Source organism: Prionailurus viverrinus, chromosome A2 (assembly GCF_022837055.1).
Source record: "Prionailurus viverrinus isolate Anna chromosome A2, UM_Priviv_1.0, whole genome shotgun sequence".
In the NCBI taxonomy this organism is placed as follows: Eukaryota; Metazoa; Chordata; class Mammalia; order Carnivora; family Felidae; genus Prionailurus; species Prionailurus viverrinus.
Window position 1 is genome coordinate 48,486,894 of NC_062562.1, and position 13,201 is coordinate 48,500,094.

Sequence of the window (13,201 nt, forward strand, 5' to 3'; positions counted from 1 at the left end):
GAATTATAATACTTGATTTTCAAATAATGAATCAGCATTGCAATCCTTGGATGAAATCCACTTGTTTATGATATATTACTATTTTTTATAAATTGCTGGATTTATTTGTTTAGTAGTTTTTTTAGAAGTTTTGCAAGTATGTTCATGAATGGTATTAGTCTTTTTAAAAATGATATCTTCATCTGGCTTGGGTATTAGGATAATACTGACCTTATGAAATGAGTTATTTTCTCTCCTCTTCTCTTTTCAATAAAAGAGTGTATAGATCATGTTTTATTTCTTCCTTAACTGTTTGGTAGACTTTATCAATGAAACTATGTGAGGCGGGATCTTTCATTTTTGGAAGTTTGTGTGTGTGTGTGTTGTATGAATTTGGTATCTCTAATATATTTAGAACTATTCAGATTATATATCCCACATTCAGTTTTGATAGTTTGTGTCTTTCAAGGAAGTCATCCATTTCATTTAATTTGATAAGTTTATTGGCAAAAGTATATTGTTTATAATATTCCCTTACTACCATTTGCTACCTGTGGGATCAATCAGTAAGGTTAGCCCCTCTTTTATTCCTGATATGAATAATTTTTGACTTATTTCTTTTGGTCAGCTTTGACTAGAGATTTACCAATTTTATGAATGTTCCCAAATAAGCAGATTTTTTTTTGTTTTTTAAATTTTTCTCTTATTTTTTTCTGATTTCAGTTTAATTGATTTTGCTCTTTTATTATGTCTTTCTGCTTTTTTGGGGGGGACAGTTACTTAGCCATTTCCCACCTCATTCCTTAAAGAGAGGCTTCAGTTGCTATTTTCAATATTTGCTCTTTTCTCACATAAGCATTTGATGATTACAAATTTTCTCCTAAATACCACTTTAGTTGAAATCTATACATTTTGATATGTTCCACTTTTATTTTCATTTAGTTTTAAATATTTTAAATGTCACTTGACATTTCCTCTTTGACCCATGGGTTATTTAGAAGTGTGTTGTTTAATTTCCAAGTGTTATTGATTTCTAGTTTAATTCTGTTAGGTCTGATAACATTGTATGATTTATATGCTTTTAAATTTGTTTTGTTCTTGTTGTTTTTTAATGGACCAGAATATAGTCTAGCTTAACAAATGTTCCACTTACACTTGAAAAGAATGTGTACTGTTCTGTTGTCCTCTCGATTGTTCTATAAATGTCAATTAAGTCAAGTTGGTTGATGGTGTTGTTGAAACTCTACATTTTGAAAACAGACTATCGGTGATCTTGTGCACACTGAAAATTAAGAGCCACTTACAGAGAACTAACACTGATTAGGATGGAAGTGTAATGAAGGTTCAGTTTTGGATGAGGTTTCATATTTGTTATGTTTGTGGAAGCCTAGTATCATCCACTCAGTTGTCCACGCTCAGGATGTAAGCTTAATAATAGATATCTCCCAACCACATTACAAGAACAAGTTTTTCCTCTTCACCTCTAGGTCTTCTGCCCATTGGATGGCCTTTGATGCCTTTCCTACAAATATTCTCTCTACCCCTTTCACCTATACCAGCCTTTCTTTTCTTTTTCTTTTTTTAAAGTTTATTTATTTATTTTTGTGAGATACAGAGACAGCATGAGTGCAGGAGAGACAGGAGAGACAAAGAGAGAGAGGGGGCTCTGTGCTGCCAGTGTGAGCCCAATGCAGGGGTCAAACTCATGAAACCATGAGATTGTACCTGACCTAAGACCAAGAGTCAGACACTTAACTAACTGAGCCACCCAGGTGCCCCATATACCAAGCTTTCTTTTTCTTTTCTTTTTTTTAATTTTTTCAATGTTTGTTTGTTTATGTATTTTGAAAGAGAGAGAGAGAGAGAGAGAGCAAGAGAGAGAGAGCATGAGCAGGGGAGGCACAGAGAGAGAGGAAGACACAGAATCTGAAGCAGGTTCCAGGATCTGAGCTGTCAGCACAGAGCCCGAGGTAGGGCTTGAACTCATGAACTGTGAGACCATGACCTGAGCCAAAGTCAGCCGCTTTACTGACTGAGCTACCCAGGCACCCCTATACCAGCCTTTCTTTTTTTTTTTTTTAATTTTTTTTTTCAACATTTATTTATTTTTGGGACAGAGAGAGACAGAGCATGAACGGGGGAGGGGCAGAGAGAGAGGGAGACACAGAATCGGAAACAGGCTCCAGGCTCTGAGCCATCAGCCCAGAGCCCGACGCGGGGCTCGAACTCCCGGACCGCGAGATCGTGACCTGGCTGAAGTCGGACGCTTAACCGACTGCGCCACCCAGGCGCCCCATATACCAGCCTTTCTTAAAGTGTGTTTTATAAAGTACTATATCCAGGAGCTACTACTAACCAAGAGATGGGGTCATGAGGAGTACATCAATTGCTTAGTAAACTGCTGCATATTTCTATCTTGAAATTCATGACAATTAATATCATAACAGCTCTGAGAAATCTGAATAAACACATCTATTCTTTAATTTAATACCCTTTCTTTCTAACAAAAAATACATAATACCAGCTACCTTATAAAGTTTTTAAGATGGGATAACATATATAAAAACACATATTTGAGGGTTGAGTACATATTATCTGGTCAATAAATGTTTGTTACTGTGATTTATAGTAGTTGGTGTTTTTGATGGTGCTGTTTTATTTTTAGATTTATTCCATTGGCTGACCTTTAGAAGTTGGGATAGATATGAAGGTGAAAGAAAAAAAAAACATGGGAATGCAAACACCAGGAAAGTCACAAAAATTGACCTGAGCTTTAACTCTTTCAGTACATTTTTATTGTAGTTTATTGATTTTAGTTTTCTTGTAGTGTATCACATTCATTTTAAAGACCTTCCTCCACCCATTTTGTCAACCTAAATTTGTCTCCCCAGGATCAGTATCAATGGTGTTCCTGGGCATTCTTAAGTGCAGTACTAAGAAAATCAGGCTGTGCAATATCATGGAGGATGCATCTATTATGAACAACAGCTCAGGACTTCACATAATACCTGCAGCCATCCTCATTCAGCAGCATCACCAAGAAAGTGCTATGTACTCAGAAATCAAAATTCCCTCCTCCTCAGCTACTTACCCTGGTTCCTTTGGTATCTCTGAGGGAACTTTATTGACACTCTGCTTTCTTTTCTTAAACAGGTGGGCTCTGCATTGCACAGTCTGTGAGAATCCCCCAAGAGCGCAAAGACAGAACCATTGACTTTGATAGAATTATCAAACAGCTCCTGGACACCCCCAACTCCAGGGCCGTCGTGATTTTTGCCAACGATGAGGATATAAAGTAAGGATGACTGGTGTAATTCATTAATATGCATGCTGCAACTTTTGGAGACAGAAGGATCAGGATACTGGCAGAGAAAGGGGAAAAGATAGCACAGAAGCAAATCTATAATTACATAGTGGGGAAGTCTGTACGTGCTCTCTCCCCTACACACGTAGTGGTAGCCAACCACGGAAGCAGCAGTGTGTTCCTGTCATGTCTTCCCCTCTGTTAGCAAAATAAATGTATTCAATTACTTGTAAAAAGAGAAAACCACTGGACCTTTCAGAGGTTCTTTTATTAAAAATATACCCAAATGTAACAGACTTTTATCCGAAGAATGGTTCCTCTTAATGTAAAAGAGAAAACGTCTTATAATTCTGGCTATATTACTACCGCTTTAGACTCAATATGTTCCAAACCAAGCTTGTCCACCTCCACATCTCCAGTCCACTTCTTCCCCTTCTTATCTTGATTCTTCTTGGAGTAAAAAATCTGATTGGAACCATGACTTGTTTTCCTCATTCCTGCATTCTTGGCCAAGCTATATAGAGCTAACCTTTGTTTCTAGAACATAATGTGTCCGGAATATGTTTCTTTCTTTTTTTTTTATTATCTTCAATTTGTATTTTTTTTTAATATGAACTTTATTGTCAAATTGGTTTCCGTACAACACCCAGTGCTCATCCCAACAGATGCCCTCCTCAATGCATGGGGGCACTTGTACCCCAGTGTTTATAGCAGCCAATAATAGCCAAATAGCTTTCAACAATAGCCAAATTATGGAAAGAGCCTAAATGTCCATCAAATGATGAATGGATAAAGAAATTGTGGTTTATATACACAATGGAATACTATTTGGCAATGAGAAAGAATGAAATACGGCCTTTTGTAGCAACGTGGATGGAATTGGAGAGTGTTACGCTAAGGAAATAAGTCACACAGAGAAAGACAGATACCACATGTTTTCACTCTTATGTGGATCTGGAATATGTTTCTAAGACACAAATGTGCCTTGATTTCTTCTCTGACCACTACCACCTTGGTCCAGAATATTTATTTATTTAGAATAAATAGTAATTACACTTGCTTAAAAATATTTTAAAAATCTAGGTTTATAAAAAAGTTCCATTCATCCTGCCGCCTCCCCCCAGCTAACAGGTTCTCTTTTTCAGCTGCAGTGGCTAGTGACCAGCTTCTTGTATACTCTTCTAGAGATAGTCTATATTTTTATATGATGGTGGCATACTATGTGTACATCTTGTTGTATTCCCTGCTAGCTTTTCCTCACTATTTTATCATGGATGTCTATGAATATAAGTACCTGTCTATCCAGTCTTTCTAATAGCTGTGCAGAATTTCATCTTATACCCATACTATAATTTGTCTAAATGCTGCCTTATTGATTGACATTTGCAGACTTTTGTAATTATAAATAATGCTGCAATAAACTTCCTTTTCCACATCTGTGCATGCAAATATAAATATGCAAATACAGATTATTAATATATGCATTTTATGCAATAGATATGTAATAATATAACACAAACATATAAATGCAGTTATATTATTTTATGTATTTATCTTATAAGTGTTTTTTTAATATTTTATTTATTTTTGAGAGACAGAGAGAGAGAGAGATAGAGTACAAGTCGGGGAGGGGCAGAGAGAAAGACACAGAATCCATGAAGCAGGCTCCAGGCTCTGAGCTGTCAGCACAGAGCCTGACATGGGGCTCGAACACATGAACCACAAGATCATGACCTGAGCCGAAGTCGGATGCTTAACTGACTGAGCCACTCAGGCACCCCTATCTTATAAGTGTTTTCAACATAAATGCCTAGAAAAGAAGTTTCCAGAACAAAGATGTATTCCAATATGAATGTTGTTTTCCAAAGAGGTTGTGCTGGTGTATATCTCCACTGGTATGAAAGAACTGGATGGAATTATTTAGTCTCTGTCTTAGAATTCAAAACACACCATTTAATTTGAAGGTGAGTATCTTTCTTTCAGAGTGAGGTTTAAGGGCTCAGCACATTACTGCATCCTGCTTGGATTACTGCACTGTCATCATTGTCAGCCTTCCGATTTTGTGCCTCTCCCCTCCACACACACCCTAAATGTTGTTTCTGAATCCATCTATCACTTTCCCAGTATTAAGCTCTGACCTAGGGTGGCAGGATTATTAAATGTAAAGCATAATAAACCTGAAATTGAGATCCCTGAGGTATTTTGCAACTAATGAGCACTGTGTCACCTTGGGAAGTCTCCCCACTGTCACTCACCCCCATCCTGCTTCCCAATTTCTGAGGCCTCAGTTCTCCCATCAATAAAATGAAAATCCTTTTAAGCTCTTTTTCTGTTTATCCAGCCTCATCCCACCTTTCTAGTCCTACTTCATTCCCTGCTCCTTCATGTTTTGTGTTTCCTCACTCCCTGGTCTTGGTGTGTTCCCTTCTACCTGCCTAGAATGTTTTTTTTTTCCTTCCTCAGTTTCTCATTCCAGTGCCATCTCTAGTGTGGCTTTCTGAGGGAAGATGTCTCTGAATGATGCACCTTTCGCAAATTCTTCATAGTTTATGTCACTAATGTTATTTTGCATCGCTTGATCATTTGTTTAGTGTCCATATTCTCCACTAGTCTGTAAGCACTGTGGAGGCAGAGGTGATACCTCTTTGGACTTCCTTCTGTACTTTAGTCCCTCACATGGTGTTTGGTAGATAGTAAATGCTCAAGAAATGGTACCAAATAAATGAATGAGTGAACTCACTATGCTAATGCACACTCTTTATTAATTTAAAGATAAGCTTCTCTATGTGAATTTCACAATGCTTTAAAATGTGGTCCTAATTTAACATTTAGACCTCATCCCCACTCATCCACTTCTATACCCAAAATGCATGGCTCTGGTCCTCTAGCAGTTCTAATTGCTTCTCCCCATGGTGTTTTGTTTTTTTTTGTTTGTTTCTTCCTTCCTTCCTTCCTTCCTTCCTTCCTTCCTTCCTTCCTTTGATGGTGTTTTTTGTTTCTCTCCTTCTCTACCTGTTGAAATTGTCCATTTTTAAAGTCTGTCTCAAATATGCTCTTCTCCACGAAACTATTTCTGGCCATCCCTTAAATGTATTACTTCTCTTCTTACAAAATTCTAATATGTTGCTCCTAGGCCATTTTCTTCTACACTTTGTGTGGTAGTTACTTGAAAGATTTTGTTTTCATAATATTACTCTTTTGTTTTGTTTTTGCTTATTTCTCTCATCTCTATTGATCTCCTTTTTAATTGTCTCATAAATATTTTTCATACATCATTTTACACATTTTCAAAGTATTGATAAGGTGTGGCTTTGTGTTTATTTCTAAATACATGGTATATGTCATGCAAAAATTACTGCAAATAGCTTTGGTGACTAATTCATCATAATACTCTTGACTTGTAGATAATGTGTGGTTTTAATTTGGGCTGTAAAAATGCATACAATCCACTCAATAATTATGCTTGTTCTTTTTGTTATGGGGTTTGTGTGCTGAATATTATTGTATACTGTGATCCATAGCAGTGATAGCAGAAATAGTTCTTGAACGCAGTAATAAAATTTAAGTGCATTTATGTTTCTTCTAAAACATGATCTCAAATATAGTAATGTCTGAAGAGTACTGTTAACTCACAATATTATGTTATTTCTTTTTTCAGAAGATTTACACTGTAAATGGGAAATTTTGAGATTTCTTAGAACATTAACTTCAAATACTTTGTTAGAGAATAGCAGTGAGAAGATAGTAATATCTAGATTTTAAAGCTAAGACAAATGCTCAGTAAGTCAAGGCCACTGATAATTTGAATTTTAGACAATAGTGGATCCTTTTTCTGAAACACTTTTTTTTCTGATTATAAAAGTAATAAATAACTATTGTACATCCAGTGAAAAACATGGTAAAGTTTTTTGTTGTTGTTGCTCTTTATTAAAAGGAATCTTTAAGTTTACTTTGCCCTGATTATCTAGAAAAGATTAAGGTTAGAGAAACTAATCACAAGCAATGATTTTAAATAATCTCTATAAAATGTGAAATCCCAATAATCAGAGATAGAATAAAATTCTGGTTTAATGTTTACCATCACTTGTTCCCAAACATACAGATTTTCCCCAAAAGAATTTCTCACTTTTTATCTTCCACTGTTTGTAATTCACATTTCACTTAACCATAAGTATTTTTAAATAGTTTACTCTTAGTTATCTTAAAAATAAGCTCACAGTTTTACATTTATATTAAAGTGAACATCTACTTTTTGCATTTTTTTAGTTTTGTCTTTTCTTCCTTGTTTTACTTGGCTTCTGCCCACCTTTGCATTTGCACTGTCTTCAATCTCAGCAACACCTTCTCAGTGGACTGTTAGGTTAACAATATGTTTTTAGCAGTATCCTTATTTTTCTGTGCTCTCAGATGACCCTGTACTTCTAACTATGTATATATATACATACACTGGCAAAGTTTAGCTAGCTTTTATTATATACGACTTGAATAACCTATTGCAGTTTTTATTCATTGATTTTTCTTTTTTAACAAGTGCTTGTGGAAAGCTAAGTATATTCACTTTTTTTTCTAATGAAGCATATTCTTAATTACTTTTTAGTCCATCCTTTGAATGCACTCTTGTTTGTTTAGACAGTCCCCTATTGCTCTACCTTTAGGTTGTCTGCAGTAACGAACATACATTTTTGACAGCGTTTTTGACATTTCCTTTGCATAGATTAGCAGAAATAGTATCTCTAGGCCAAGAGTACAAATGATTGATTGTGTTTATTTTTATTAAAACGAAAAACACCTATAAAAATTAAAATATAAGTGAAACACTTTGATACAAAGAGCAGTGTCCAGTCCCTTCAGACTCTCTGGTTAAGCTCTTTTTGAGCAGTTATTTTAATTCTTTCAGCTATTTCTTCCTGTCTTATCTGCATAATGTGCCAATAACACAATTTTGGAATTATTAAGTTTGAATATTATCTATTAATTCCTCTTATGTTAGGTAGAATTTGGCTCACTTGTACCCTCCCTATTCTCTCAACGTTATCCTATAAGGTTTTCATTTAACAGAAACAAGTAGGTGCTTTATTATGATTATATAAATATTATATACCACAGCCTCAGATCTTTTTTCTATGATATGATTTTTTTGGGTAAAAGGTTTAGTTTTTCAAAGCATTCATATGATGATTTTTTACTTGCTTTTTTCTTACTAATGTCCTACGTCTCATATCTGTTTCCATATATTCATGTGAAAGATAATCCATGAGTTCCATTTTTTTTTCCTGGACACTTACCTTCTCAAATATCCATCTTCCTGTTTTATTCTGGACCAATCTATATCATGGTAAGAAATTTTTCCCTGTCACTCATTTATGTTTATGGTTTCTTTCCTCATTTTGCTGTAGCATGCTCTTCAAAACTTTCTAGTAAAGGCTAAATTCAAGGAAAACATTTTGTGTTGCATGCCTAAAAAATGTTCTCATTCTCCATATTTACTTAGTAGTTGGAACAGTTAGGCATAGCTTCATGTTTGTTTGTTTGTTTGTTTAAGTGTTTATTTTTAAGAGCATGCAAGCTGGGGAGAGGCAGAGACAGGGGACAGAGGATATGAAGCAGGCTCTGAAGTGGGCTCAGAGCTGACAGTCTTGGCAGCAGTAAGCTCGATGTGGGGCTCAAACTCATGAACCCCAAGATCATGATCTGAGCTAAAGTTGGAATCTCAACTGTCCGAGCCATCCAGGTGGCTTCAGACTTATTTTTAATTACATGATACCTGGCACATAAATGATTTTAAGCCAATAGCTATGGTGGCTAATGAGTTGTAGGACTTGTAACTTGCAGGGAGTTTGAGGTTCTAATTTTGGATGGAAAAGTCTGTAAGTTCTAGAGGACATATATGCTAATTCTGTTAGTACTGGGATTCTTTGTGTGTTAAATATTAGAATTCCAGATTATAAAATATTTTTTTTTCTCAGAATTTGGAAGGCATTGCTCCACTATCCATCATCTTTTGTTTGCTTGGTTTTTGTTTGTTTGATTGTTTTTACTATTAAGGGGTTGGTGATATTCTGCTTCTTATTTTTCTCCCTGTGTCCTGATCTTCTTTTGGAAGCTTTTAGGATATTTTAATTTTTTTCCCCAGAAATCTTAAATTGTGTGACATGCTTGATTTTTCCCCATTATTTTGCTGAGTGAATCTTTTAAATTTGGAAATTCATATTATCAATTTTTTGGTCTCTTCTTCATTAAAAATATATTGTTACAAAATTCACTCTGTTGTCTCTGTATATTTGTTCTGGAAGTTTTATTAGCTGAATATATGTGTCCCTAGATTCATTCTTTAAGACTCTTATATTTTCTGAAATGTGTTCTACCTTTTTGTTGTTGTTTTGCTTTCTGGATAATTTTCTTCACTCTTTTTTTTTTTCTTTTCTAACATACTTCAATAACTAAGAGCTATTTCCCATTGTTTGTTTCTATTTTCTATGTTATCTCGTTCTTGATTACAGAAGATATGATAATTCTTATTTAAATATATTTGTTTTTGTTCTTTTCTATATGTTTCTCTGCCCCACTATACATCAGTTTCCTTTTTGTGTTAACTTATTTGGTTTCTAGTTTACATTGGAGATTTTCTGCAATTACGGGTGATTTCTGGAAGTTCCCATTTGAAAGAAAGACCAAAGAGTTCTTGATACATGGACAGTGCATATCACCTAAAAGGGCTCTCAGTGGTCTGGTCAGACATCCAAGTTGCCATTCCATTAAAGGGTCTCTCTATGGCAGTATATAGAATTATTCTTCTAGGGTGGTCCAGATTTTTTGAGAAAAGTTGTTTTCTCCCGGGGGAGACATTCTCTTAGTTTTCAGCATTCTGTAGGCAGAAGTGTAAATTTCCCAGAGAGTCTTACCATTTTAATACTTAGTGATAAATTTAACTTATAATTAACAGGTTTAATTCAACATTTCTCATTCACAACTTTCTGGTATTTGGATGTTTACAATATCAGAACCTATTCCTTATAGTTTTAATAGAAAATTACCATTCCATTTTCTGCCAAGAAGAAAAAGAATTTGGCCATGTACCTATGTGACAAAGTATGTCCAAGTCTTGAGAAACAAACAAATCATTTCTCTTGTGGTATGACCCACCAGAGGACTCTTAGTTGTAGCTTCCTCTGTTCTACAAATGCAATCACCTTATCCACCTCTTCTTTCTTCCAAAAATATATTATAATAACTGTACCATGATTGATTACTTTTAATTTTGTTTTATTTGCCTCGTTGCCCTTGTTATATATATATATATATATATATATATATATATATATATATATATAAAATGTTTATTTTTTGAGAGAGATACAGAGACACAGCACAAGCAGGGGAGGGGCAGAGAGAGAGAGGGAGACACAGAATCCGAAACAGACTCAGTCTCTGAGCTTTCAGCTTTCAGCACAAAGCCCGACACGGGGCTTGGACTCAGGAATGGCGAGACCATGACCTGAGCTGAGACACTTAACTGACTGAGCCACTCAAGTGCCCCATTTATATAGTATTTTTATTTATAAAACTGGGCTGTAAAATTTCAAGTATGGCATACTTGTTCATTTCAATGAATAATTTAAGACCCTTAATTTAGATTGACATGGTGCTTTCCAGAAATTATATAGACCACCAGCAGTGAATGCAAACTCTCATTTCTCCAGCCCCATGCCCAGATTCACAAAACAAAACAAATCTTTTGGTCAACATGAACAGCAAGTGTGATATCTTACCCTATTTTACATTTCCCTCCTTTCTAATGTATATGAATATGTATCTCCAGCTTACGGGTTATTTATATTTCTCCTTTTGTCATTTGTCTTTTACTGTTTCTTGCCTATTTTCTTCAAGCTGTTATGATCATTTTTCTTAGTGGTTTATAAAATTTCTTTATATATGCAGGGATATAAATCCTTTGACATGCTTCTTTTTTGCCATTGATTACTTACTTTTTGAGAACTGGTAGCTTGCTTTCCTTCTGCTTGATTCCTAATTGATATATATACGTTCAGCAGCTGTTCCTTATCATTAATATAACTTTTCCTGTTTTTTCACAGGCAGATCCTTGCAGCAGCCAAAAGAGCTGACCAAGTAGGCCATTTTCTTTGGGTGGGATCAGACAGCTGGGGTTCCAAAATAAACCCACTGCACCAGCATGAAGATATTGCAGAAGGAGCCATCACCATTCAGCCCAAGCGAGCAACAGTCGAAGGTATGGGTTTTAACCATTGTAAAATATGCTAAGAGACTGGTTTGTGCCACGCAGGATGGCTCAGTCAGGCGTCTCTTTGAGGATTTGGTATTTTTACATAATATATGCAGTGTAATTTCAAACTTGTAGCCGTGAAATGCACATTAGGCCGTATATCTGGTCTGTTCTTTTCGTTGATAGTCCTCTTTTGAAGAGATCATGTGTTTTTATAATATCAAAATTCTCATTTTTTTTATTGTGGCACCAGAGCTTTCTGAGAGAAGAGCATCACCATTAATAAGTGAAATAATAACACAATCCAAGTGTACATAAGTGAACTGCATTTTTCTGAAAGAATATTTTCCCTTTGCAATGTATCCATTATTTCTACAGCAGAATAACTCTGGGGATTCTTTTCTTTGTTACTTCGTGGAGTGTCTTCCAGCCCCCAGGATCTCACTACACACCACCTCTCTCAGGCACCAACATCACCTTGCCTTCATGGGTCTCTTTTGTTCTCACTCTCTTTCTCTTGCCTTCCTAAATCATTGCCTCTTTCTTTTCCTTTGCCTTCCTTGCTGCTACAAAGAGTCTTCAAGAGGAAGAAGGAGGAGAGGGTGTTTATTGGTATCCTTCCGATCTAACAGAAGTTGCTGATTACAATTTATGTTCTCCTTTAATTTGAAAAGAAAAGTTATTTTGAAAAGAAGATACTGTGAAGAAAAGGAACTCCTCCACTGGTATCCTGCTTTGTGTTTCTTTTCTGGTGGACCATGTCTCAAAAGATTCCCTAAAACATGCTTGCTTTGCATGTTAAAAAAGCCTCTATCCTCTCACTCAAAAAAGGATCAAATATTTGCATTTCTTTCTATTCTGTCTCCACTCCAGTATAATTAATTATTCTTCCCAGAAGCCTGCATGGTCTATGGAGACCTTTTTAAACAAGCCAGGTTGTGGTTCAGTCACTGTTGCCTTTCTGTGTTATCTGGGGGAGATAAAGATCCCATGAGTCACCCATGTGTTCATTGGGAGGCTTTGAATTCATTTCATTCCCCAGTACGTGTCCTGAGAAGATTGCTTATCTTACAACACAGACCAATGCATTTGCAGATGGGTTGCAAAAATAAAAGATAACATTTTAACTATCTCCACTCCTTTTTACTAAAAATTTTGAGTATCCACCATATGTCTTGCTCTGTTCTGAGAGTTGAAAAACAAGATGAGGACAAAATCCGTACTTTCAAGGCATACAGAGCTGAGAGAAGGTGTCAAAAATAGCCATTGACTGGGTAACATGAGAAACACTGTAAATGCAATATGGAATCGATACCACAGGGTACAAAGGAGATACTGTGGAAGTTTCTCTGAGTGGTGGTGTTGCAGTTGGGGATACTCCTGAGAGGAGCTAAAGTCATGACTTGAAATGTATCAGGCAAGTGAGGAGAAGAACACCATTTACCCCCAACCCAGGGACAGAAACAGAAGAGTGAAGGAGCAGGGCATGCTGGGATAACAGTAAATAATTCATTCTACAGCACAACCCTGAAATCCTGAAATCCTTATGGTTCTTTAAAAACGTTCCCACTTACAGGGCATTGGGACAACTCTTTTCTCTCCTAGAGTTCCAGTCACTGCACTATTGGCCTAATTAACTCCTAATTCTGTCCTTTAGGACTTTGCTCAGACATTAA

At 35.8% G+C, this 13,201-nt stretch overlaps 1 protein-coding gene across 2 annotated transcripts in view; it reads left to right on the forward strand.

Annotated features, from left to right (window-relative positions):
- The window catches only part of GRM7 (glutamate metabotropic receptor 7), an 862,204-nt gene that overhangs the window by 436,650 nt on the left and 412,353 nt on the right, over positions 1 to 13,201 (forward strand). For both annotated transcript variants that reach the window (XM_047851063.1, XM_047851065.1), the window contains exons 3-4: positions 3,133 to 3,274; positions 11,377 to 11,531. In XM_047851063.1, the coding sequence (XP_047707019.1) occupies positions 3,133 to 3,274; positions 11,377 to 11,531 (297 nt within the window). The remainder of the gene's footprint in view (positions 1 to 3,132; positions 3,275 to 11,376; positions 11,532 to 13,201) is intronic.